General features: G+C 43.6%; 2 protein-coding genes across 6 annotated transcripts in view; one reads left to right on the top strand and one right to left on the bottom strand.

Annotated features, from left to right (window-relative positions):
• Positions 1–48: 48 nt before the first annotated feature.
• Positions 49–26976, top strand: ALDH6A1 (aldehyde dehydrogenase 6 family member A1). The gene is made up of 12 exons (XM_003824158.5): positions 49–308; positions 9638–9700; positions 12037–12111; positions 12284–12445; positions 12674–12752; positions 13158–13460; positions 15677–15798; positions 17096–17285; positions 17779–17960; positions 19305–19484; positions 19745–19843; positions 23884–26976. The coding sequence occupies exons 1-12, from the start codon at positions 261–263 to the stop codon at positions 23986–23988; spliced, it is 1608 nt and encodes a 535-aa protein (XP_003824206.1). The 5' UTR covers positions 49–260; the 3' UTR covers positions 23989–26976.
• The window catches only part of BBOF1 (basal body orientation factor 1), a 64680-nt gene continuing 37895 nt past the window's right edge, over positions 316–27100 (bottom strand). For 3 of the 5 annotated variants that reach the window (XM_003824160.5, XM_055097828.2, XM_055097825.2), the window contains one exon: positions 18573–19977. In XM_003824160.5, coding sequence (XP_003824208.2) covers positions 19966–19977 — 12 coding nt within the window. In that variant the 3' untranslated portion in view covers positions 18573–19965. Of the gene's footprint in view, positions 1868–6287; positions 6445–18572; positions 19978–27100 lie in introns of those variants that run through there. The other 2 variants (XR_008620927.2, XR_008620926.2) reach the window with 1 other exon arrangement.

The raw sequence follows: 27100 nt of genomic DNA, 5'->3' as shown, positions 1-27100 counted from the left end.
GTCAGGGGCGTCTTCTCTACCTCCGCCTACGTCATTGGCTGAGGTGGCAGAGGGCGAGAGCATTTTCGCTCCTAACCAATCACTTATCCCCAGAACGGGGGTGTGAGGGGAGGAATCCGGTGTTCGGACCAGTGATTGGCTGGAGAAAATAGTCCTCCCCACCAATGAGGAAGCCTGGCAGGATGGAGGGCGAGGCCTGGCAGCTGTAGTGCTTCTGGGCAGTAGAGGCGCGGGGTGCGGAGCTAGGGCGGCCGAGAGCCATGGCGGCGCTATTGGCGGCGGCGGCAGTGCGAGCCCGGATCCTGCAGGCGAGTGAGGGTGGTGCCAAGGCACCATGAAGCTAGGAATTGGATCCTTTCCGTCCGCTCCCTGAGCCATCCTCGGGCGGGACCACCTTCTTGGCCCAACCCCTTTTTGGCCAGACCTCCTACCCAACCTGTGCGGCCCTGTCCCATGCCCAGCCCTCACTTCATACCCTCCCTGGTCCCGGATCCAACCCTGGGCTGTTACCCTTGGCCCTCTACCCTTTTACTCCTAAGCCTCCTCTTTTCTGGCTCTCGCCCACTCTCCTTCTCCAGCTCTGCCCGCTCCCTGCTGTCACTCTCTTGCCCTCATCTCTCCATCCGCCCACCGTCTTTCCTTTTTACCTCTGCACCAGCCTTCTCTCTCTCCCCCAGAAACTACTCTTTTTGGTTACTCTGTCCCCTGCCGTGAGCGTCCACTTTGCCATTGCTCCCTTCCCCCACCCTACTTCACTATCCGTGGTGATCTGAGGTAAGGGGGAGGGGGGACGCGAGGGGCGAGGGTCAGTGTATGAACTTTGAATTTCCTTCTAGAGGTGGACTCTAGATTTTCACCAAAGGCAGCCATTTGCTAAGCTATTTTCCCTAAGTGTGGCTCTTTGTATTTTCCATGGACTGGCTGTCCCCTTTCTTGCCAAAACTTTGAGTTAAACTTTTTCTCAGCTAAGTTACAGTTTACATAGATAGGGCACATCTACATAGATAGGGTAGATAAGGGCACACAGTTAAAGCTACCAGTATGTTCCATGTATGTTCAAGGTACCAAACATCTTTAAAACGGGTGATAGAAAGTGAGAGCCAGGTAAGACAAGAAGTCTAAGTTCCCACCCCAAAATCAGCTCTTCTAGTGCCACACACCCTCATCTCTGCACTTGGGGGATTGAGTCCTCTCTGAAGCCAACCTAAGGAGAAATGGTAAAGCTACAGGAGTTGCATGCCTGAGGCCTGTAATCTCCAACTCTGTTTATAGTCTTTCCCCTGTTCATGGCCTACCAAGGATTTAGAGTATGTGGCAAGATTTACCGCAGGCAAGAAACAATCTGCAAGAAACAACAGTGCCGTTCTTATTCATTACATCCAGTCTGAGAATTTCCTCTATATTGCTGAGCTTTTAGGTAATATTAGTATTCACCAGGTTTCCGTGAGTTCTAGTAAAGAAACTTGGGCAGTTTTAAGATTCTTGGCAGAGTCAGCAAAGATTCATTTTTAAATATGCTATTTAATGGGGAAGGTAGAAAGGATGAGTTTGAAGGGTTTGGCAGATGGTCTGGCCTCACTCATATTTCTTGCTGCGATCCTCGTTCTGTTCTAGTATCTTTTTTTAGTAGCAGGAAAACAAAGTTTCCACCCTATATTTTTCTTACCAACTTCTTGAAATCTTTTACTGAAATTGGCTTTTTTCCTTTGCCTCCTCTTCCCCTCCCATCACAATGAGTCATTGAGAACCTTAAGAAAGTATTTTGTCCTTTTCCATCAAGGAGAAGAATCTCTCTTTCCATGTACTTTTATTTCAGAAACAGACACTATGTATTTTCTGATTCATTTGGAGAAACTTCTAAAGTGACCTGGAAAAGAACAGATAGAGTAATCCTCAGCCAACTAGGAGTTGTAACATGAATCTTTGATTAAAAGTTTGATAAAAAGTAGCCTATGGGCCAGGCGCTGTAGCTCCTGCCTGTAATCCCTGCACTTTGGGAGGCCAAGGTGGGTGGATCACCTGAGGTCAGGAGTTCGAGACCAGCCTGACCAACATGGTAAAACCCCTTCTCTACTAAAAATACAAAAATTAGCCGGGTGTGGTGGCGGGTGACTGTAATCCCAGCTACTCAGGAAGTTGACGCAGGAGAATCGCTTGAACCCGGAAGACGGAGGTTGCAGTGAGCTGAGATCGTGCCATTGCACTCCAGCCTGGGCGACAGAGCAAGACTCCATCAAAAAAAAAAAAAAAAAAAAAAACCTCGATTTTGGCAGCCATGAATATTAGAGAACTATCAAAAGGATTTATAAAGGAGAAAGTTAATGTTTTCAATTATTTTAAGTATTCAGCTTATTTTTCTCTGCCACAAAGAGTAGTCAAACTTAACCTAAAACCTCTCTCTGCTCCTTGTGATATTATCACTCCCATGCAGAGATAAAGGAATGTTCGAGACAGGGTCTCGCTCTGTCACCCAGGCTGGAGTGCAGTGGTGCAATCACAACTCACAGCAGCCTCGACCTCCCACGCTGAAGTGATTCTTCCACCTCAGCCCTCCGAGTAGCTGCAACAACAGATCGTGCCCCCATGCCAGCTAATTTTTGTATTTTTTGTAGAGACAGGGTTTCACCATGTTGCCCAGGCTGGTCTTGAACTCTTAAACTCAAGCTATCCTCCCACCTCAGCCTCCCAAAGTGTTGGGACTACAGGCACGAACCGCTGCACCTGGGCAAGAAAATTACTCTTGAAGAGATGTAGCGACTTGCACTGTCGGTGATATGGTTACCGAACTAGTAACTGATGGGGCTGAAAATTCAGAACTTAAGTCTTGCCATCTCTTTCTATGTTAGGCACTGACATAGGCTTACAGTAAAATGCTCACTGAAAGCTCCTTTATTGTACTGCAATAAGTGATAAACAATAGGAGTATCTGGGATACTGTGGGGACCTAGGGAAAGAGCCAAGTATTGCAGGACTAGCAGGCCATGAACCAGGAGAGGAAGGAGTTCCTGATAAAGGATATAGCAAGTAGGAAATAAACATCTAGAGAGCAGCAGTTTGGGGTGACTGGCCACAGGATAGTTTCTTCAGCAACAATGCTAATGGGTGTTTCTTAGGAAATGAAGAAAAGATAGAAGATCGAACCTGTCAAAAAACTATATGAATATGTTCTATTATACCAGATGTAGTGCTTTTTACATCCTCTTAACAGCAGGGAGGCTGTATACAAGTGAAAAAATTTAAGTGGCCTAGAATGCTCAAGTTGGCTGATCAGTGCATTGTCTGCCCACTTGAGAGTACTGAAACAATATCAAATGATTGCTTGGCGAGTACTCATTCTTTCATTGTGCAAAATATTGCTTACTAAGTACTTACTCTCTTCCAGGAATTGTGCTAGGGGCTGGGGACACAACAATCTAGTGACCTCAAAGGAGAGAAAGTTAATCATTAGACAAGCTATTATTTCATAGCGTGAGATGAGAAATAAAGGAATTTGGGTGCTTTATGAGCTTCACAATCAGCTGCTTACCATAGACCTGAGGTTGAGACTTCCTAGAGAAAGTGATGATGGCTGAGTGGGGACCTAAAGGAGTAGGAATGAGCCAAGGAAATTAGATGAAACAGTGCCAGGCAAGAGAGAGCAGCATGTGCAAGAGCAAAGAAAGCAAGACACACGTTAAATTGCAGGAGCATAGAGAACAGGGAGGAAAGTAGCCAGTTATGTAACTAGAAAAGCAAAGATACTATGTAGCGTTTTCTAAGCAACATCAAGGGGATTAGTCTTTATTCCAAGGGCAGTGGAAAGCCAAAGAAGAATTTTAAACAAGGGAATAATCTGACCAGATTTATGTTTCAGAAAGACCCTCTGATTATGGGATGGAAACTAGATTCAGAAAGTTTAAGAGTAGGCTGGGTGTGATGGCTCATGCCTGTAATCCCAACACTTTGGGTGACCCAGGCAGGAGGATCGCTTGAGGCTAAGAGTTCAAAACCAGCCCTGGCAAGATAGGGAGGCCCCATCTCTACAAAAAAAATTTTTTTTAAATTAGCTGGGCATGGTGGCATGTTCCTGTACTCCTAGGTACTTGGGAGACTGAGGCAAGAGGATCACTTGAGCCTGAGAGCGAGGTCGTGTGCACCTGTGGTCCCAGGTACTTGGGAGGCTAAGGCAGTAGGATCACCTAAGCCCTGGAGATTGAGGCTACAGTGAGCTGTGGTTGTGCCACTGCACTCTAGCCTGGGTGACAGAGTGAGATTCGGTCTCAAAAAAAAAAAAAAAAGAAAGAGTTTAACATTAGAGGCTGAGAGATGTGTTAGGAAGCTATTATGGAAGGTCAAGTGAGAGACAATGATGGTATAGACTGGGATAATGGCAGGACAGCTAGAGGTGAGTGATGTGTTTCAAACAATTCTAGGACAGACTGCCAGTTTTTTGATTCCCTGCGGAGAGAGAGGGAGGAATTGGAATAGTATTTGGGTTTCTCCTTTGGCAACTTGTTAAAGAGTAGCCCTATTTACCGAGAGGTGGGCTATAGGAGGCATAGCAAACTGGCAAAAGGAAGATGCAGAGTTTAGCTTTGCTTTTGTTTTTTGTTTTTTGTTTTTTTAAGATAGGGTCTTGCTCTGTCACCCAGGCTGGAGTGCAGTGGCACAATCGCAGCTCACTGTAGCCTCAATCTCCAAGGCTTAGGTGATCCTCCTGCCTTAGCCTCCCAAGTACCTGGGACCACAGGTGCACATGACCATGCCCAACTAATTTTTAAAATTATCCGTAGAGGTCACATGTCGTGGCTCACACCTGTCATCCCAGAACTTTGGGAGGCCAAGGTGGGCAGATCATTTGAGGCCAGGAGTTCAAGACCAGCCTGGCCAACATGACAAAACCGCATCTCCACTAAAAATACAAAAAATTAGGCCAGGCGCAGTGGCTCACACCTGTAATCCCAGCACTTTGGGAGGCTGAGGCGGGCGGATCATGAGGTCAGGAGATCGAGACCATCCTGGCTAACATGGTGAAACCCCATCTCTACTAAAAATACAAAAAACTAGCCAGGCATGGTGGCGGGCGCCTGTAGTCCCAGTTACTCAGGAGGCTGAGGCAGGAGATGGTGTGAACCCGGGAGGCGGAGCTTGCAGTGAGCCAAGATCGCGCCACTGCATTCCAGCCTGGGCGACAGAGTGAGACTCTGTCTCAAAAAAAAAAAAAAAAAAAAAGAAAAAAAAATTAGCTGGGTGTGGTGGCATATGCCTGTAATCCCAGCTACTCAGGAGGCTGAGGCAGGAGAATCGCCTGAACCCGGGAGGTGGAGGTTGCAGCGAGCCGAGAGTGCACCATTGTACTCCATTGAGTGCAGGCAGGTCTCAAATTCCTGAACGCAAGTGATCTTCCCACCTCAGCCTCCCAAAGTGCTGGGATTACAGGCGTGAGCTACTGTGCCCAGCCACCTTTTTTAAACATGTGCCCAAGTAACATCCAAATAGAGATGTGGTAAAGATAATTACGTGGGTATCACCTGAAGAGGAAAATACTGGCCAAGGACTAAAGAGTTGGGCATCATCAGGATCTAGATAGTTAAGCCATGAGAGTTGATAAAATCACCCAAGGAGCATATACAGAATGAGAAGAAAAGAAGGCCTAGGACCAAGCCTTGGGAAACTTAAAGAGTTAATGGCAGCCTGGTGCGGTGGCTCACCCCTGTAATCCCAGCACTTTGGGAGGCCAAGATGGTCAGATCACCTGAGGTCAGGAGTTCGAGACCAACCTGGCCAACAAGGTGAAACACTGTCTCTACTAAAAATACAAAAATGTGGCCAGGTGCAGTGGCTCACACCTGTAATCCCAGCACTTTGGGAGGCCGAGGCAGGCAGATCACTTGAGGTCAGGAGTTTGAGACCAGCCTGGCCAACATGTTGAAACCCCATCTCTACTAAAAATACAAAAAATTAGCTGGATGTAGTGGCACATGCCTGTAATCCCAGCTACTCAGAAAGCTGAGGCAGGAGAATCACTTGAACCCGGGAGGTGGAGGTTGCAGTGAGCCAAGATTGCACCACTGCACTCCAGCCTGGGTGACAGAGTGAGACTCTGTCTCAAAAAAATAAAATAAAATAATAAAAGCAAATTAGCTGGGTGTGGTGGTATGTGCCTGTGGTCTCAGCTATTTGGGAGGCTGAGGCAGGAAGATGGCTTGAGCCCAGGAGATGGAGGCTGCAGTGAGCTATGATCAAGCCACTGCATTCCAGCCTAGGAGACAGGACGAGACCCTATCTCAAAAAAAAAAAGTATATACCTCTTCATCCAGTCCACATATATTGATCGTGCACCACTCTCTCGGTCACTTTTCCTGCATGGAGCTTGCTGGCTACCTTCTCCATTAGGTTGAGTTCAGTTTTGTAGGTTTGCTAGTAGGAAGTTGAGAAGTTCTCATCTGATGGTTTCTGTGTGCTCTGAAGTAAGAAAAACAAAGTCAGCTCCTGAAAGTACAAGAGGAATTAGTAGAATTGGGAGTTTTAAGATAAAGTTGTGGAATAGCAAAGAGTGAAAACAAATAATAAGTGTTTATTATTTATAGAAATGGAGTCTCGTTATGTTCCCCAAGCTGGTCTTGAACTGGGCTCAAGAGATCCTCCTGCCTCAGCTTCCCGAGTAGTTGGGACTACAGGCACAAATCACCGTGCCGTTATTTACAATGACATAACAATAAGATTTAATGAGTACCAGCTTTGTGCTAACTACTTTTCTATAACTGGACAGTCCTGATCAGCTTTAATCTTTAACTCTGAAGTAGGTGAACAAGACAGATGCAGTGTCAACCCTCCTGAAACTGACAGTCTTTATGGGTAACAGATAAGTACCCAGGTGCTGTGGCTTGGATATGGTTGGTTTGTCTCCACCAAAACTCATGTTGAAATTTAATCTCCAATGTGATAGTGTTGGGACCTAGTGGGAGGTGTTTGGGTCTTGGGGGTGGATCCCTCATGAATGGCTTTGTGCTGTAGTGAGTGAATTCTTGCTCTTTTGAGACTGGATTAGTTCCCATGGGAATGGATTAGTTCCTGTGTGAGGGGGCTATAAAGCCAGGATACCCCCCCAGTTTTGCCTCTTCACACAGGTCTGCTTCCCCTTTGATCTTCTCTGTTACATTATGACACAGGACAGAAGCCCTCACCAGAAGCTAGAGCCATTCCCTTGAACTTCCCAGCCTGCAGAATCATGAACTAAATAAACTACTTTTCCTTATAAATTGCCCAGTCTCAGGTATTTTGTTATAGCAACACAAAACGGAATAAGATACCAAACAATTACAACACAGAGAGATAAGCCTGAAACAGGAAGTATTGGCTGCTTTCAGAGGACAAAAAAGGGCCTGTTAACCTAGTTTGGGGTAGGAAGCAGACAGCAATGGGCTTCTATTTTATTCAGCAGATATTTACTGAGCACCTACTACCTACCCAGTACTATGTTGGTATTGGGAACATAGCTATAAATAAGACATGATGGGCTCCAGGAGAGTGTCAGTGGTTTGAAATGGCTTTGGTAGGGAATAGAAGAGCAAACAGATGAGGTATTTGGAAGGACTATCTGCTGGACCAAAGGACCACCACCTTTTCCTGGGCAGTGCTGCAGGCACCCTTCATGCAGCCCTATACTCTGTGGTTAACAGAGTCCCTTTTCAGGCAAGATAAAAGATTATTAGATTGCAGCTTTCCTTTATATCCCAGTCCTGAGATTTTAGTTTGCTCATTTTGATTGGCTTAAGTATTTCTTAAATCAACTTTGATAACATATATATAGGCTGGGTGCAGTGGCTTACACCTGTAATCCCAGCACTCTGGGAGGCTGAGGCAGGTGGATCACCTGAGGTCAGGAGTTCGAGACCAGCCAGGCCAACATGGTGAAACCCCATCTCTACTAAAAATACAAAAAAAATAAAATAAAATTAGCCAGGCATGGTGGCGGGTGTCTGTAATCTCAGCTACTCAGGAGGCTGAGGCAGGAGAAAAGCTTGAACCCAGGAGGTGGAGGTTGCAGTGAGCCAAGGTCACGCCACTGTACTCCAGCCTGGTCAATGAGAGCAAAATTCTGTCTCAAAAAATAAATAAATAAAAAGAAAATTAGCTGGGCGTGGTGGCAGAAACCTATAATCTGAGCTACTTGGCAGGCTGAGGCAGGAGAATCGCTTGAACATGGGAGGCAGAGGTTGCAGTGAGCCGAGATCATGCCACTGCACTCCAGCCTGGGCAACAGAGTGAGACTCCATCTCAAAAAATCAACTTTGATAACATATATACAGACTTTTTTAGTGAGTTACAGTTTGAGAGTTATCTTGTTGAAACTGATCCTCCCCGTTTACTGATTTTACTCCATCAAATATTATCTATCCAACACATTTTTTCCTTTAATGTACCTATGGCATTTCAATACAGCTTTATTAAAATAAAATTGACACAAAACAATCTGTACATATTTAAAGTATGCAGTTTGATTAGTTTTAACATTTGTATACACCTGTGAAAATAGCATCACAATCAACATAATGAACATATGTCCATCACCCCAAAAAGTTTCCCTCTTCATCCCTAGGTAACCACTGTTCTGCTTTCTGATATTACAGATTTGTTTGCATTCTCTAGTGTTACATAAGTAGAATCATACAGTATGTACTTTTATTATCTAACTTCTGTCTCTTGCCATAATTATTATGACTATTTATATTGCATGTATCAGCAGGTCATTCCTTTTTTTGCTGAGTAGTATTCCAGTGTATGAATATACCACATTAGTTTCCTTATTCACCCATCCAATGGTGGACATTGGGTTGTTTCCAAGTTTTGGGCTACTACAAATGAAGTTCTTATGAACATTCATTTTTCAAATACCTATATGGACATAATTTTAATTGCATTTGGTAATAAATTTTGATTTATATTTACATTGATTATATACTCTATTACTTATATTTATATTTACATTGATTTTTTTTATTTTTTTATTTTTTTTGAGACAAGGTCTCCCTCTCTCTTCCTGGCTGGAGTGCAGTGGCATAATCACGGTTCACTGCAGCCTCACCCTCCCGGGCTGAAGCAATCCTCCCACCTTGGCCTCCCTAGTAGCTGGGACCACAGGCGTGCGCCACCACTGCCTGGCTAATTTTTTAATTTTTTGTAGACAAGGTTTTGCCATGTTGCCCAGGGTGGTCTCAAAACTCCTAGACTCAAGTGATATACCCGTCTCAGCTTCCCAAAGTGCTGAGATTACAGGCGTGAGTCACCATGCCCAGCACATTGATTTTATATTATCTTAAATTCAGTACCTATTGTGTTAGATACCATGCTAAGTATTTTCATATTGTTAGATTTATGGTACATTTGCCAGGCCCAAATTAGGAAAATATAATGACAAAAAGATTTTTTTTAATCAGTACTATCCTGGAAATATAGGACATGATTATTATGGTTTATTGTTTGTTCATAGTTTGCTGTGTCATAGATTCATATCTTTTCTCTTTAATGACTGTATGGCCTTTGAGAGAAACATACCCCCTATATACTATAGCAAATAGCATATAGTAGCTATTTGCTAAATTTTAAATAACTTTCTGCTCTCATTTATCAAAATAATCGTTCTTTTGCCTCACAGGTTTCTTCCAAGGTGAAATCCAGTCCCACCTGGTATTCAGCATCTTCCTTCTCTTCTTCAGTGGTGAGTTTATTTGGCATAGAGGTTGACTTCTGAGAAGGAATTCAGTATAGTTTTGGGTATCTCTATCTTCTTTACTTAATTGTCATCAGAGTGTATGTGAAACTTTCTAGTTTTTTCCTCCTTTTGGATTATTTCCCTCCTGAAATGGATTACCATGTCAAAAGATACAAACATTTTCATGGCTTCTAGAGGTTCTGCTGACCCTGCCAGATAGTTGTCTTCTTCTTAATGACCTTTAGAGTGGTTTTTACAGATCATCTGTCTGTCAACCACTTCCAGCATCTAAAATCTAATAAATAAGGACTATTGCTCAAATTATTTCTACACAGAAGTATGCACACACTGTACCACAGTAGGTCACCATTTTTTGGTTCATAGACCGCTTTAAAAATTTAGTGTCCCAGCACTTTGGGAGGCTGAGGCAGGTGGATCACGAGGTCAAGAGATCGAGACCATCCTGGCCAACATGGGGAAACCACATCTGTACTAAAAATACAAAACTTAGCTGGGCATGGTGGCACGCACCTGTAGTCCCAGCTACTCTGCGGGCTGAGGCAGGAGAATTGCTTGAATTCGGGAGGCGGAGGCTGCAGTGAGCCAAGATCGCACCATTGCACTCCAGCTTGATGACAGAGCGAGACTCCGTTTCAAAAAAAAAAAAAAAAAAATTTAGTGAAAGGGGCCGGGCGCAGTGGCTCATGCCTGTAATCCCAGCACTTTGGGAGGCTGAGGCAGGTGGATTGTCAGAGTTCAAAAGTTCGAGACCAGCCTGGGAGACATGGTGAAACCCCATCTCTACAAAAAATTAGCCAGGCGTGGTGGTGCGTACCTATGGTCCCAGCTGCCTGGGAGGGTGAGGTAGAGGGACTGCTTGAGCCTGGGAGGCGGAGATTGCAGTAAGCCAAGATTGTGCCACTGCACTCCAACCTGGGTGACAAAGTAGACTCTATGTTAAAAAAAAAAAATTAGTTAAAGTGAGCTATATCTCAGAAAAAAATACATAGAAACATTTTCAAAATCTTTTTTTTTTTTTTTGAGATGGAGTCTCACTCTGTCACCCAGGCTGGAATGCAGTGGCGTGATCTCAGCTCACTGCAACCTCCACCTCCCAGGTTCAAGCGATTCTCCTGCCTCAACCTCCCGAATAGCTAGGATTACAGTCGCATGCCACCAAAACCAGTTGATTTTTGTGTTTTTAGTAGAGACAACGTTTCACCATGTTGTCCATGGTTGGTCTAGAACTCCTGACTTCAACTGATCCACCTGCCTCGGCCTCCCAAAGTGCTGGGATTACAGAGGTGAGCCATTTGCCCAGCCAAAAATCTTTTGATCACAAAGGTAATACATGCTCACAGTAATGTAACAGTCAGCTGGGCCAAAAAGTCATAATAGCTAATCTTTATTAACAGAGTTGCTGCTTTTTTAGTATAAGCTTCATAATATCGTGTTTCTACTCATGAAGTTCCACTGTGTGAATAGCAGGGAATTTCCCATTCTCAGAGAGATCACAGTATTGAGAGGCTGTGCCACATCTTAATATATACTATAGTCTGGGCACGATGACTCACACCTGTAATCCCAGCACTTTGAGAGCCTGACGCAGGTGGATCACTTGAGCCCAGGAGTTCGAGACCAGCCAGGCAACATGGCCAAACCCCGTCTCTATCAAAAGTACAAAAAAATTAGCTGGGCATGGTAGCATGTGCCTGTAGTCCCAGCTGCTCAGGAGGCTGAGGTGGGAGAATCACCTAAGCCCTGGGGGTTGAGGCTGCAGTGAGTCATGATCACACTACACTCCAGCCTGGGCAACAGAGTGAGACCATGTCTCAAAAAAATAAAAAATAAAAACTAAGGGCCAGGTGCAGAGGCTCACGCCTGTAATCCGAGCACTTTGGGAGGCCGAGGTGGGTGGATCACCTGAGGTCAGGAGTTTGAGATCAGTCTGGCCGACATGGTGAAACCCCATCTCTACTCAAAATACAAAAATTAGTTGGGTGTTGTGGCGGGTGACTGTAATCTCAGCTACTCGAAGGGCTGAGGCAAGAGAATTGCTCGAACCCGGGAATCAGAGGTTGCAGTGAGCCGAGATCACACCACTGTGTGCTCCAGACTGGGGGACAAGAGTGAAACTCTGTCTCAAAAAAAAATAAACACACACACACAGAATAGATAGGGATATTATGTGTCTCTTTCCTAGTGGTAACATTTCTAAAGACCAGAAGATTCCGTTATCAACTTGTTTTCTTTCCTTTTGGTGCAAGGGAAAGGGAAAAGCAAAGCAATTAGCTAATACAAAGTTTCATGTTTTTGTTTGTTTGTTTGTTTGTTTTTTTCAGCCAACTGTAAAGCTCTTCATTGGTGGGAAATTCGTTGAATCCAAAAGTGACAAATGGATCGATATCCACAACCCAGTAAGCGAAGCTGCTTTGGGACTTCAACTTATGAGCCTAGAATTCTAGGGACATGATGGGCAAGAAGGGACCTGGGTGTCTGTTGTAAAGCACATAGTGCCACTTCTGTGACTGGATGTACAGTGGAGAAGGTGAGTCAGGCAAAGGATCATGTGCTTATTTTTCTCATCAGGCCACCAATGAGGTCATTGGTCGGGTCCCTCAGGCCACCAAGGCAGAAATGGATGCAGCCATTGCTTCCTGCAAACGTGCTTTTCCTGCATGGGCAGACACTTCAGTATTAAGCCGCCAGCAGGTCTTGCTCCGCTATCAACAACTTATTAAAGAAAACTTGGTATGAAATCTAAATGGTATGCTTTTCCAAACTGTCACCTAGGGCATGTTTGTCACTCTCACAGAGACCTTTTCAGCCACCCTCCCTTACTCTGCAGTATGCAGAGACGTTGATCATGGCTCTCTCCCTTGTACTGCATCTCCTCCAGTCTTATTCTTCCTTGGCTACCTCAGAATTTAAAAGAGGAACATTCTTGCATTAATTTCTATTTGTGTGTCTTCTCTCTAGAAAGAAATTGCCAAGTTAATCACATTGGAACAAGGAAAGACCCTAGCTGATGCTGAAGGAGATGTATTTCGAGGCCTTCGTAAGCTGGGAGCCCCTTATGGGACTTTTGGGAAGGACCAAAGGAAGATGGGAGGCAAAGATCGCAGAATGGGAGGTTGCTTCTTCCTTTACATAGATTTTGCCATCCCATGATATCTTTTTTAATACTTGTGAAAAATGGCAGTATTCAGTATCCCTAAGACTGATTTACTTTACTCTTTACTCTTTACTCAAATGATCTTCCAGTGGGTATATACATATCGCTGTATTTTTCCCATTCAGAGAATCTCATTTTGCACAAACCCTTAACTTGGAAGGGCAAGTCAGTGTACCCTGCGCCCCTTCATTGGCCTGAACCACTTCCTGTCCTCAGGGCTGAAGAGAACAGGACAAAGCTAACTAGTACACAGTGTGGAGAGCTGATGGCCTGACTTCTGTGTTCCAGAGGTGGTTGAGCATGCCTGTAGTGTGACATCCCTCATGATGGGAGAGACCATGCCATCCATCACCAAAGACATGGACCTTTATTCCTACCGTCTGCCTCTGGGAGTGTGTGCAGGCATTGCTCCATTCAATTTTCCTGCCATGATCCCCCTTTGGATGTTTCCCATGGCCATGGTGTGTGGAAATACCTTCCTAATGAAACCATCTGAGCGAGTCCCTGGAGCAACTATGCTTCTTGCTAAGTTGCTCCAGGATTCTGGTGCCCCTGATGGAACATTAAACATCATCCATGGACAGCATGAAGGTAACTGCCCTTCTGCATATGGCTACTTAATCTGGCTACCAAAAAATCAAGGTGTTGAGTGATGGTTGGATGTTTTAGGATAAGGAACCTACTTGTAAGGAGGAAAGGATTTACTCATTTTAACCTCCATGTTTGTTGATGATTTTGCCATCTTTGTGCGCCAAGGTAACTGATTGGGGAATAGCAGTGCTTGTTGCCCTACAGTATATATTGGGACACTAGAAATATGGATTAGGGCTAGACACAGATAAGATTAAAAAGAAACTTTTTTCTTCAGTGTGAAGAGAATACATGAGGGTATTTAATTCAGAGAATTTGAAGATCTCAGAGATACTGAAGGCCTTCTAATTCATGTAATAATAGCTAATACTTAAATAGTGCTTCTGTGTTTCAGGCACCGTTCCTAGTGCTTTTTATCTATTAATCTTTATAATCACCCTTTGAGGTAGGTATTATTTTTCCATTTTGCAGAAGAGAAAAATGAGACATAGTGAAATTAATTAGCCCAAAGTCACAGTGCTAGAAACCGTCAAAGCCAGGATGTGTATACCCATCCAGGAAGGCTGACTCTGATTTTTGCTTTTAAAAACTACACTATATTACCTCTTACATGAGAACACAATAGTGTCTGAGTGTCCCAGTACATAGTCACCATTGAGGAAATATTGTTATTCTTTTTTTTGAGATGGAGTCTCCCTCTGTCGCCCAGGCTGGAGAGCAGTGGTGCGATCTCGGCTCACTCTACCCGCTGCCTCCCAGGTTCAAGCAATTTTCCTGCCTCTGCCTCTTAAATAGCTGGGATTACAGGCATGCGCCACCGTGCCCCACTAATTTTGTTATTTTTAGTACAGATGGGGTTTCACCATGTTGGCCAGGCTAGTCTCAAACTCCTGACCTCAGGTGATCCACCCGCCTCGGCCTCCCAAAGTGCTGGGATTGCAGGTGTGAGCCACTGTGCATTGCCTATTGTTATTCTTAAAGGACAAAAAAGAAGGGTTCAGTATTCAAAGGCTGTTATTTTGGAGGAAAATAGGAGTTGCAGCCTTCAAAGTTAGATTAAGGCTGGGTGCAGTGGCACATACCTGTGATCCCAGCACTTTGGGAGGTGAAGGCAGGCGGATCACTTGAGCCCAGGAGTTTGAGACCAGCCTGGGCCATGTGGCGAAACCCCCGTCTCTACAAAAAAAATACAAAAATTAGCCAGGAATGGTGGCATGTGCAGGTAGTCCCATGAGGTGGGAAGACAGCTTGAGCCTGGCAAACAGAGGTTGCAGTGAGCCAAGACTGTACCGCTGTACTCTAGCCTAGGTGAAACAGTGAGACCCTGTCTCAAAAAAAAAAAAAAAAAAAAGGTTAGATTAGAAGTGGAAATTCTGGAATAGCAAATGAGAAAAATCATGAAAGGAAAGAGACTAAATAGAATTTATTTTTATATTTTTTATTGTTTTGAGATGGAGTTTTGCTCTTGTTGCCCAGGCTGGAGCGCAATGGCACAATCTCGGCTCGCTGCAACCTCTGCCTCCCGGGTTCAAGCAATTCTCCTGCCTCAGACTCCCAAGTAGCTGGGATTACAGGTGCCCACCACCACATTTGGCTAATTTTTTTGTATTTTTAGTAGAGACAGGGTTTCACCATATTGGATAGGATGGTCTCAAACTCCTGACCTCAGGTGATCCACCTGCCTCGGCCTCCCAAAGTGCTGGAATTACAGGCATGCGCCACCGTGTCCAGCCGGCTAAATAGAATTTAAAAGAAACAAGGAGAGAACTTCACAATGAGAATCCAGTATAGAAAAACACAGGCCTGATGCAGTGGCTCACACCTGTAATCCCAGCATTTTGGGAGGCCAAGGCAAGTGGATCACGAGGTCAGGAGTTCAAGACCAGCCTGGCCAAGATTGTGAAACCCCGTGTCTACTAAAAATACAAAAATTAGCCGGGCATGGTGGCGGGTGCCTATAATCCCAGCTGCTTGGGAGGCTGAGGCAGAGAATTGCTTGAACCTGGGAGGCGGAGGTTGCAGTGAGCCGAAATTGTGCCACTGCACTCCAGCCTGGGCAACAGAGCGAGACTCCGTCTCAAAAAAAAAAAAAAAAGAAAAAAGAAAAAGAAAAACACAGGAAAACTTCAAATCCATAGCAGTGGGGAAAGGGGAAATTTGCCATGTTGAGAATCCATTTGCTCCTTTGTGAGTGATCATTTATTTTCTTCTTAAAGCTGTAAATTTTATTTGCGATCATCTGGACATCAAAGCAATCAGCTTTGTGGGATCCAACAAGGCAGGAGAGTATATCTTCGAGAGAGGATCAAGACATGGCAAGAGGGTTCAAGCCAATATGGTGACTTCTTATTCCTTTTTTCTCCAATCTTTGTTCTATATATGAAAATTACCTAGGAACAGACCTTCAGCAGAGAGGCCACTCATCCCACTCCAATGTCAGTGTTTCTTTCTTTTTTTTGAGACAGAGTCTCTCTGTCACCAGCCTGGAGTGCAGTGGCATGATCTCGGCTCACTGCAACCTCTGCCTCCTGGGTTCAAGCGATTCTCCTGCCTCAGCCTCCCGAGTAGCTGGGAATACAAGCACATGCCACAGCGCCCGGCTAATTTTTCTTTTTTTTTCAGTAGAGACAGGGTTTCACCATGTTGGCCAGGATGGTTTCGATCTCCTGACCTCATGATCTGCCCGCCTCGGCCTCCCAAAGTGCTGGGATTACAGGCGTAAGCCTTACCATATCCTCCTGAATGTCTTCTCTTTAATCATGAACCTTTTGAGGAGTTTCATTCTAAGTCACGTTAATCACTTTTTTTTCCTTTTTTTTTTGAGACAGAGTCTTACTCTGTCACCCAGGCTAGAGTGCAGTGGTGCCATCTCAGCTCACTGCAACCTCCACCTCCCAGGTTCTAACAATTCTCATGCCTCAGCCTCCTGAGTAGCTGGGATTACAGGTGCCTACCACCACACCCAGCTAATTTTTGTATTTTAAGTAGAGACAGGGTTTCTTGGCCAAGCTGGTCTTGAACTCCTGACCTCAAGTGATCCACCCACCTCAGCCTCCCAAAGTGCTGGGATTACAGGCATGAGCCACCATGCCTGGCCTCTTTCTTGAAATTCTACATCAAGAGGTCTACTTTCTGTTTTGCCTTTCAGCTGGTTACTGGCATTATTGCTGTAAGGCTGTAAGTTCTTTTTTTTTTTTTTTTTTTTTTAACATTGCTCTTCATATAACTGAAAAACCCAGCAGACAACAAATTCCTGTTTTTTGTTTGTTTGTTTGTTTTGAGACAGGGGTCTCACTCTGTCACCCAGTCTGGAGTACAATGGTGTGATCTTGGCTCACTGCAACCTCCGCCTCCCAGGATCAAGTGGTCCCCCTACCTCAGCTTCCCAAGTAGCTGGGACCACAGACTGGTGCCATTATGCCTGGCTAATTTTTTGTATTTTTTGTAGAGATGGCGTTTCACTATGTTGCCTAGGCTGGTCTTGAACTCCTGACCTCAAGTTATCCTTCTCACCTCAGCCTTCCAAAGTGCTGGGATTACAGGCATTAGCCACCACACCTGGTCCACTGCTTAATTTATTAGCTTAGTTGTATTTGGCCAAGGAAGACTCATGTGCTTTCTGCATTTTTTTTTAGGGAGCCAAGAACCATGGGGTAGTCATGCCAGATGCCAATAAGGAAAATACCCTGAACCAGCTGGTTGGGGCAGCATTTGGAGCTGCTGGTCAGCGCTGCATGGCTCTTTCAACAGCAGTCCTTGTGGGAGAAGCCAAGAAGTGGCTGCCAGAGCTGGTGGAGCGTGCCAAAAACCTGAGAGTCAATGCAGGTAATCAATCACCTGACTTGCCCCCTTAGATTTTGCATCTGTGGCACTAAGCTCTTGGGTTCTGTCACTGGCCTTGGCCAGTGGGAACAATCATGTCTATTCTTGCCATTTCCTCTCTTTATACTGTACTTGTCATTTGGATTCATCTTGTTAGCAGTCTTTTTTTTTAAAGCACAGGCTGTCTGTTACCCAAGCTGGAGTGCAGTGGCACCATCCTAGCTCATGGCAGCCTCAAACTGTTGGGCTCAAGTGATCCTCCTGCCTCAGCCTCCTGAGCAGCTTGGACCACAGGTGCGGGCCACCACCTGGCTAATTTTTTTATTTTTTGTAAATATGAAGTCTCACTTTGTTGCCCAGGCTGGTCTGGAACTCCTGGGCTCAAGCAGTCCTCCTGCCTTGGCCTCCTAAAGCTTTGGGATTACAGGCATGAGCCCTGGCAGCAGTCATAATTTATGTTAATGAGGACCTTAAATTCTTCTGTGTTGTTTTACAGGAGATCAGCCTGGAGCTGATCTTGGCCCTCTGATCACTCCCCAGGCCAAAGAGCGAGTCTGTAATCTGATTGATAGTGGAACAAAGGAGGGAGCTTCCATCCTTCTTGATGGACGAAAAATTAAAGTGAAAGGCTATGAAAATGGCAACTTTGTTGGACCAACCATCATCTCGAATGTCAAGGTGAACAACTTTCACTTCACAAATATGAGAGCTGAAGGCACCTTAAAGGCTATAGAATCTCATCCCTCTAATTTATTAATGAAAATACTTAATGACTAAGACCTTATCTCTTGCCAGGATTGATCAATTATTTTATCTGGAGTCTGAATGAGCCTCCCCTTCTAACTCCCAACCAAACTCTTTCCACTATACCAGCAGTCTGCAGACTTTCCATAAAGGGATAGATATTTCCAGCTTTGCAGGGATATAGTGTCTGTTGCAACTAAATTCTGACATTGTAGTGTGAGATCAGCTATAAACATTGTGTGGTTGTGTTCCAAAAAAAATGTTATTTATGGACACTGATATTTGAATTTCATATCATTTTATATATGATTAATTTTTTTTCAACCATTTAAAAATGCAAAAACCATTTTTAACTTGGGGCTGTACAAAAACAGGCAGGAAGCCACATTTGGCCCACAGGCTATAGTTTGCCAAACGCTATCTTATCTTATACTGGTTTGTTAATGTTTTCTCTCCCCTCTCCCTCTTGCTGCCTAGCTTATGGCTACTGCAGTGTCTCAATCAATATATCAACCACCCAATATTTATTGAAAGTGACAAAAATAATTGACTTGTCAATTTTTATTTATCAAAACTTTGAAAGTCTCTCAGCTAACATGACTTAAAAATTGAGGTTATGAGGCATTTTTTGAAATTCATATATCCTTACTATAATAGTGAATCATCAAGTGTTGAATGTAAGTGCAGTAGAAATTATGAAATCTCTTGCCACAGAACCATACAGAAAAATCCGTTTATCAGCAACAAACATTAATTGCGTGGTGAAGGATGTTTTGAGTGTCTGCGACCTGATATCAAAATATAAACATACAGACATATTTGGGAGGCAAAGGAGTGAATAAGAATGGATTATTTATGTTACAGAAAACAGCATGGGGTTTCTGTAAAGAGAAAAATTATCCTGGTATATTTACTATAGATTGGATTTATAAAAAATAAATTTTCATGTAACTTTTTGATAACAATTGGATGAAACTAGTCGTTCAGGTATTAAAAAGGCAGCTGATGATGGGTCATGAACTAAAGATACAGTCCCTTAAAGGAAGTGTGGTTATTGTTGATAGGAATTCCAAGTTGTTTATATGATTGGTAACTTGGAAGATGGAATACACTTGAGAGAGGACTTTTTTTTAAAATAGGTGATTTGAAATGAAAAGAGATTAGTAATATGAAAGTTGTCCACGTAAATGATGTGTAGTAAGTGAAAGTACCAAATAAGCATAAAATACTCAGAATCCAAAAAGCTGACTTCTTTTCTGGATGCATCACTCCTGGCAGCCAAATATGACCTGTTACAAAGAGGAGATTTTTGGTCCAGTTCTTGTGGTTCTGGAGACAGAAACATTGGATGAAGCCATCCAGATTGTAAATAACAACCCATATGGAAATGGAACTGCCATCTTCACCACCAATGGAGCCACTGCTCGGAAATATGCCCACTTGGTGGATGTTGGACAGGTTCGTGAACATTATTTTTAAGAGATTCTTATATCCATTTACTATTTCCTAAGAGGAAACAGTAAATAATGGTGAGTCATTGGTTTAAGATTGCCCCCATGACCTCCCACATTGCCCCATTTCTTCCTCAGGAATGAAAGTTTATGGGGTAGAGGATAGGGTAGAAGGTGGGTATTTAAAACTGGTCTCTGATGCCTTTGTGTTTCTAAATGGAGAGTTCCTTTGTCCTTAGGATATGACACGGATTTGTTCTGTTTTAGGTGGGAGTGAATGTCCCCATTCCAGTGCCTTTGCCAATGTTCTCATTCACCGGCTCTCGATCCTCCTTCAGGGGAGACACCAATTTCTATGGCAAACAGGTAACTTTTGAGTTAAATTTTTTGTCTTTTCCTTTAAGAAATTTTCTTAAAGATATTCAGGAGCAAGGATTCTGCAAGGAAGGGACTGCCAGCAGCATCTGTGAGGTCATAATCAGTGCTTCTCAGAAGGTTCCCTAAAAAAGATTTAAAAGTTAACAAAATTTTGCCAAAGCTGCTTCTTCCTGAATAATTCAAAGCAACAAAGTTTTGAGGAAAGAGCATGGGGAAGTCTAAGCCTTTGTATATGCCATTTCCTGAGTGTGTGACCCTCTTCCCCATCTCTCCCCTTTCATCTGACTAACTCCTAATCATCTGTCATGTCTCACTTTAAAAAATGAGCTCCTCCAGAAAATCTCCTCCAACTACCACCACCCCTCCCTCAGTGCTGGGTAGTGTGACCCCAGTGTGTTCCCATTGCACGTATTTTTTCCGTAATAGTTATTCATTTACAAAAAATGTTGTTGAGCACCTTCTTTGTAGCAGACATTATTATTACTATTTTTTTTTTTTTTTTTTTTGAGATGCAGTCTCGCTCTGTTGCCCAGGCTGGAGTGCTGTGGCATGGTCCTAGCTCACTGCAACCTCCGCCTCCTGGGTTCAAGCACTTCTCCTGCCTCAGCCTCCCGAATAGCTGGGACTACAGGTGCCTGCCACCATGCCTGGATAATTTTTTGTTTTTTAGTAGAGACAGGGTTTCACCATGTTGGCCAGGCTGGTCTTGAACTCCTGACCTTGTGATCCACCCACCTCAGCCTCCCAAAGCACTGGGATTACAGGTGTGAGCCACTGTGCCCGGTCTGTAGCAGACATTATTTTAGGCACTATGAATACAGCACTGAACAAGAAAAGTAAAGCAGATCTGGAACCAAATTGCCTGTGTTCAAATCCCAGCTAAGCCAGTTATTAGCTGTCTGACTTTGGGGGATACCATTAATTTTTTTTTTTTTTTGAGACAGAGTCTCACTCTGTCGCACAGGCTGGGGTGCGGTGGCACAATCTTGGCTCACTGCAACCTCCGCCTCCCAGGTTCAAGCAATTCTCCTGCCTCAGCCTCCCAAGTAGCTGGGATTACAGATGCCCACCACCACACTCGGCTAATTTTTGTATTTTTAGTGGAGATAGGGTTTCACCATTTTGGCCAGGCTGGTCTCGAATTCCTGACCTCAGGTGATCCGCCTGCCTCAGCCTCCTAAAGTGCTGGGATTACAGGCATGAGCCACCGCAGCCAACCAGGATACCTTCTTTATGCCTTAAATGTATTCACGTATAAAATGAATAACAATAGTACCTATGTATTTCATAACATTGTAAGGATTGAATTATCACTATTGGCCAGGTGCAGTGGCTTACGCCTGTAATCCCAGCACTTTGGGAGGCTGAGGCAGGCAGATCACCTGAAGTCAGGAGTTTGAGACCAACCCCCTCTACTAAAAATAAAACAATTAGCCAGGTGTGGTGGCAGGTGCCTGTAATCCCAGCTACTCGGGAGGCTGAGGTAGAAGAATCCTTTGAATCTGGGAGGCGGAAGTTGCAGTGAGCCGAGATTGCACCACTGGACTCCAGCCTGGGCAACAGAGCAAGACTCCATCTCAAAAAAAAAAAAAAAGAAGAATTATTACTATTGCCACATCGGCCAACAGGTGCATATGTCCTGAGGCAGGAAGAAGCATGGCACATTCAGACAGCGGAAATGGGCTGGGGCACAGTGAGCAAATGAGAAGAAAAGGAAGAAATGAAGTTAGAGAGGCAGGCAGGGGTTGAGTCATGTAGGGCTCTTTAAGCCATTTAAAGAAGCCCTCATCAGACTGTAGTTGTTATCTACTTATCTGCAGTACCTGGCACAGAGCAGGCTGCCCAAACATTTGTTGAACAAATAGGCTAGGGGAAGTTCTTTCTAGTCATAGGACTAGAGCCATTTTGAAACCTTCATTAATAAATTACATGTTTTGTTATACAAGTCTCCCCTTTTATAGGTTAATTTTTTTTTTCTGTGCCAGCTGTGTGCTGCCACAGGGCGAGGGATGTGGGGCTTTTTTATTTTATTTATGTTTGGGTTATTAAAAAATTAACGATGGGATTGCATAGCATTATGACAGTGTGGCCAAATGGTTAAGAAGTCAACACTTTGGTATTTGGAGGTTGATTATCTAGTTTGTATATTAGTCACAGCTTTTGGTTTTTTGTTTTGGGGTTTTTTTGATGGAGTCTTGCTCTGTCACCCAGGCTGGAGTATAGTGGCATGATCTTGGCTCACTGCAACCTCAGCCTCCAGGGTTCAAGCAATTCTCATATCTATGCCTCCCGAGTAGCTGGGATTACAGGCACGTGCCACCACACCCGCCAATTTTTGTATTTGTAGTAGAGACGGGGTTTCGCCATGTTGGCCAGGCTGGTCTCGACCTCCTTACCTCAGGTGATCTGCCTGCCTCGGCCTCCCAAAGTGCTGCAATTACAGGAGTGAGTCACCGCACCCGGCCTAGTCACAGCTTTTGTAAAAATGACTAATTTGATACTAGTAACATTTCTTTTAAGCAAAACAGAGTACAACTATTGTTTAAAAATTGTTCCCTGCCCACCCTCTCCATTTATTTATTTTTTTGAGATGGGAGTTTTGCTCTGTTGCCCAGGCTGGAGTGCAATGGTGCAATCTCGGCTCACTTGCAACCTCCACCTCCCAGGTTCAAGCAATTCTGCCTCAGGCTCCACCACGCCCAGCTTTTTTTTTTTTTTTTTTCCCCAGTAGAGATGAGGTTTCGCCATGTTGGGCCAGGCTGGTCTCGAGCTCATGGCCTCAAGTGATCCGCCTACCTCAGCCTCCCAAAGTGCTGATATTACAAGTGTGAGCCACCGCTCCTGGCTGCACCCCCCAGTTTAATTATTATAAATTACTCTGGTAATCTGGTAAAATGTCATTCTAGCTTGCTAGTAATTATATAAGTGTTAGATCTGCACAATGTATTCTCTTTTGCTCAAGCCTACTCTTATAAACTATATCTATCTATATATAGAGAGAGTTAAATATGCTGAATTTTTGGGCTCACATGTTATAGGTAATTGAGAAGTGAATTTGTATAATGTCAGACATTTTACTTTAGATTTCTAAGATACTTTGGGTTTGCCACTTCAATATAGAGCTCATGATCTCTGATAATTATCAGAAATGGCCGCTGGGTACAGTGGCTCATGCCTGTGATCCCAGCACTTTGGGAGACCAAGACTGGCGGATCACCTGAGGTCAGGGGTTCAAGACCAGCTTGGCCAACATGGTGCTAGCCAACATGGGCTAATCTGAAATTAGCCCTTCTCTACTAAAAATACAAAAATAGCTGGGCGTGGTGGCACACACTTGTAATCCCAGCTATTCAGAAGGCTGAGGCAGGAGAATCACATGAACCTGGGAGGCAGAGGTTGCAGTGAGCCAAGATCACACCACTGCACTCCAGCCTGGGCAACAGAGCAAGACTCTGTCTCAAAATAAATAAATAAATAAATGGCCTACTATATAATAGCTGGGGGCACGGTGGCTCACACTTGTAATTCCAGCACTTTGAGAGGCCGAGGAAGGCGGATCACTTGAGGCCAGGAGTTCGAGACCAGCCTGGCCAACATGGTGAAACCCCATCTCCACTAAAAATACAAAAATTAGCCAGGCATGGTAGCAGGTGCCTGTAATCCCAGCTACTCGAGAGGCTGAGGCAGGAGAGCTGCTTGAACCCGGGAGGCAGAGGTTGCAGTGAGCTGAGATCATGCCACTGCACTCCAGCCTAAGTGACAGAGCAAGACTCCATCTCAAACAAAAAAGAAAGAAATACTAGTTTCAGCATAATAATGATGGCTAAGGTTTGATTGTTTACTATCTGCCAGGTATTATGTTAAATGTTTTAGATCAATTATCTTAGGAACAATATATATTGGATTCTGATTGCATTTCTCAATTAGGAAAGTGAGTAGCACTTCATAATACCTCCTTCAAAAGCTAATTAAAAGAAGAATCATGAAACCCCAGAAATATATGCTAACTTTTTTTCTGTTTTCCTTAGGGCATCCAATTCTACACTCAGTTAAAGACCATTACTTCTCAGTGGAAAGAAGAAGATGCTACTCTTTCCTCACCTGCTGTTGTCATGCCTACCATGGGCCGTTAGAAACAAGTTTGTTTAAGACTGACTCCATCCTGAGTAATCTCCCTTTATTTTTGACCAGCTTCATTTGTCAGCTTTGCTCAGATCAGATCTATGGGATTGGAATACATTGTAACTAAAATCTTCCTCAGGACTATTAACCCCTGCAAAGTTTCTGTAGGGAACTGCCTAGTGTAACAATGAAACCAGATTTCTCACTTGCTCTTCATACTTCTATTTTGAAGTAACTGTTGTAACTATGAAATGCTTATCTGAAAGTAGTGCTTAAACCCGATTTCTAAAAATTATCCCATTTTCTGATGATTTGAAGGGGAGAAAAGCCAGTGTATGTAAAGAAAATGTTCCAGCCAGGCGCGGTGGCTCACGCCTGTAATTCCATCATTTTGGGAGGCCATAGTGGGCAGATTGCTTGAGCCCAGGAGGTGAAGAACGTGGCGAAACCCCGTATCTATTATTTAAAAAAATTGAAAAAGTAAAAAAAGAAAAGGGAAAAAAAATTTTTTAAAGAAGATGTTCCAATAATTGCAAGAAGAACTCTTAGATGGGGAAACAGGACAGAAATAACTCACCGCTTTTGGTTGATCCTCAAACATAGCGCTACCTAAATGCCACTGGGAGAGACCTCCTGCAAAGTTTTCTTTAGCCCCTCTTTTATCCCACAATACACAAGATATAATCCATTTTTATATATCCCAAAGTTGTGGCAACAGCTTCTTTCTTTTCTGCTCAATGCCACTTTGTTTCCTAGTAATTCATGACCACTATTAATTCTATCATTGTCACTGCTCCTGCTTCTTAAGATCACTTCTCAAGGATACCTCAGTAAGCAATGGATAAATCAACTTTTTGTTATATGTGCCAAGTACTAAGTTTCAGGGTTCTCTTCAGCAATCATTAATTAATACTTCAGCCATTAATTCAGATGCAAATAATTTTCTTTTTTCTTTTTTTTTGAGATGGAGTTTCACTCTTGTTGCCCAGGCTGGAGTGCAATGGCGTGATCTCAGCTCACCGCAACCTCCATCTCCCAGGTTCAAGCGATTCTCCTGCCTCAGCCCCCCTAGTAGCTGGGATTACAGGCATGCGCCACCACACCCAGCTAATTTTGTATTTTTAGTAGAGATGGGGTTTCTCCGTGTTGGTCAGGCTGGTCTCGAACTCCTGACCTCAGGTGATCCGCCTGCCTCGGCCTCCCAAAGTGCTGGGATTACAGGCATGAGCCACCACACCCAGCCAGATGCAAATAATTTTCTTAGAAAATTATTTCAAAAGTTATTTTAGGCCCAGAAATCAAGGAGTGTTCCAACCATAAAAATGGGTAAGACACCTGCCTTAAGCAAATCTAACCTGCTATTACTTGCCAAATTTTATATATTCTTTTCTCTTGCCTGTATTTCTAATTAGTGATTTGTTTAATGAAGAACTCTTCATGTAGAGCAATTAACTGGGCCTAAGAAATTTCGAAGCTTTCCATGACATAAAGTGGTTAAAAAAAAAATGCTTTGACAGTCTTCTTCTGCCATTAGTTCAACTGCCTTTACGCTTTTTTTTTTTTTTTTTTTTTGAGATGGAGTTTCACTCTTGTTGCCCAGGCTAGAGTGCAATGGCGTGATCTTGGCTCACTGCAACCTCTGCCTCCCGGGTTCAAGCAATTCTCCTGCCTCAGCCTCCTGAGTAGCTGGGATTTCAGGCATACGCCACCATGCCTGGCTAATTTTGTATTTTTAGTAGAGACAGGGTTTCTCCATGTTGGTCAGGCTGGTCTCGAACTCCCAACCTCAGGTGATCTGCCTGCCTTGGCCTCCCAAAGTGCTGGGATTACAGGTGTGAGCTACCACCCCCAGCCGCCTTTATGCTTTTTGTTTCTTTGATATATCTAAACTTAAGGTCAGAACAGAAATTCATGTGCTGAACAGAATGGATTCTTTTTGCAGTACCAACCCAATTGAATCCTCTTTTTATTTTCCTGCGTCCTTACCAGTCACTTTGATAGTGCTAACTAACCTACACTATGGGGGTTATTCAGGAATTAAGTATGATTAAAAAAAAAAAAAAGACCTTGAAAATGTTGTGTACCCTGTGGAGTTGAGGCTTATTACTACCACCTGGCTGGATAAAATGTCAAAACCTTCAATCACTTAAGGTGACTGGAACTTTTGTAAAATACACTTATGATCCTACTGGGCCTTTTTTTTTTTTCTGCTTTCCTAAATATGAGGCAATAGAAATTTATAATTTCAGACTACAGTACCCCTTGTTTTAGCTCTTATCACAGCTGGCAACTGGTAGTGATTTTTTTTGTTGTTGTTTTGTTTTGTTTTGAGATGGAGTCTCGCTCTGTTGCCCAGGGTGGAGTGCAGTGGCACGATCTCGGCTCACTGCAACCTCCACCTCCTGGGTTCAAGTAATTCTCCTGCCTCAGTGTCCCGAGTAGCTGGGATTACAAGTGCATGCCCCCACACCCGGATAATTTTTTGTACTTTTAGTAGAGACAGGGTTTCACCATGTTAGCCAGGATGGTCTCAATCTCCTGACCTAATGATCCGCCCACCTCGGCCTCCCAAAGTGCTGGGATTACAGGCGTGAACCACTGCACCTGGCCCTGGTAGTGATATTTAATCCAATCCAACAACTATAGGCTGGGTTAAATAAAAGGTCATTATTGTCTATATTCCAAGTGGAATTAAATGTAGTCACAGAGACTCCTAACATTTTCCTTATATTTAAGGGAAATCACTTCTAAAAAAACACACTAATCAGAACTGTGATGCTCTAATTAGAAACAACTCATCTGGCCAACTATTTGCTGCTCAGAGTCTCTTATTTCTTAGATGAAAAAAACTCATCAGTTATATTCATGTGATCGCGGCTAAAAAGTCAGTATTTTCTTTTCTTTTTGTTCTAATGTGGCTTCATTTGAAATTTCTCAGATTCTACATTGTACTAATTATGAATAACAAATTATAAATTAAAAACTCTTAAAGAGAAAAACTTGGCTTAAAAAAATCATTTCATATTTCCTTATAAGCCTTTGTCCTCTAGGTTGTAATGACTCTGACTTCCCACCTGTGATGGAAAGCCAAGAGTCACAAGGTCACTATGTTTACTCTTACGT

This window comes from Pan paniscus, chromosome 15, assembly GCF_029289425.2.
Source record: "Pan paniscus chromosome 15, NHGRI_mPanPan1-v2.0_pri, whole genome shotgun sequence".
Classification (NCBI taxonomy): domain Eukaryota; kingdom Metazoa; phylum Chordata; class Mammalia; order Primates; family Hominidae; genus Pan; species Pan paniscus.
Note: the sequence above shows the minus strand (reverse complement) of the source record. Positions and strands in the feature narration are given on the sequence as shown.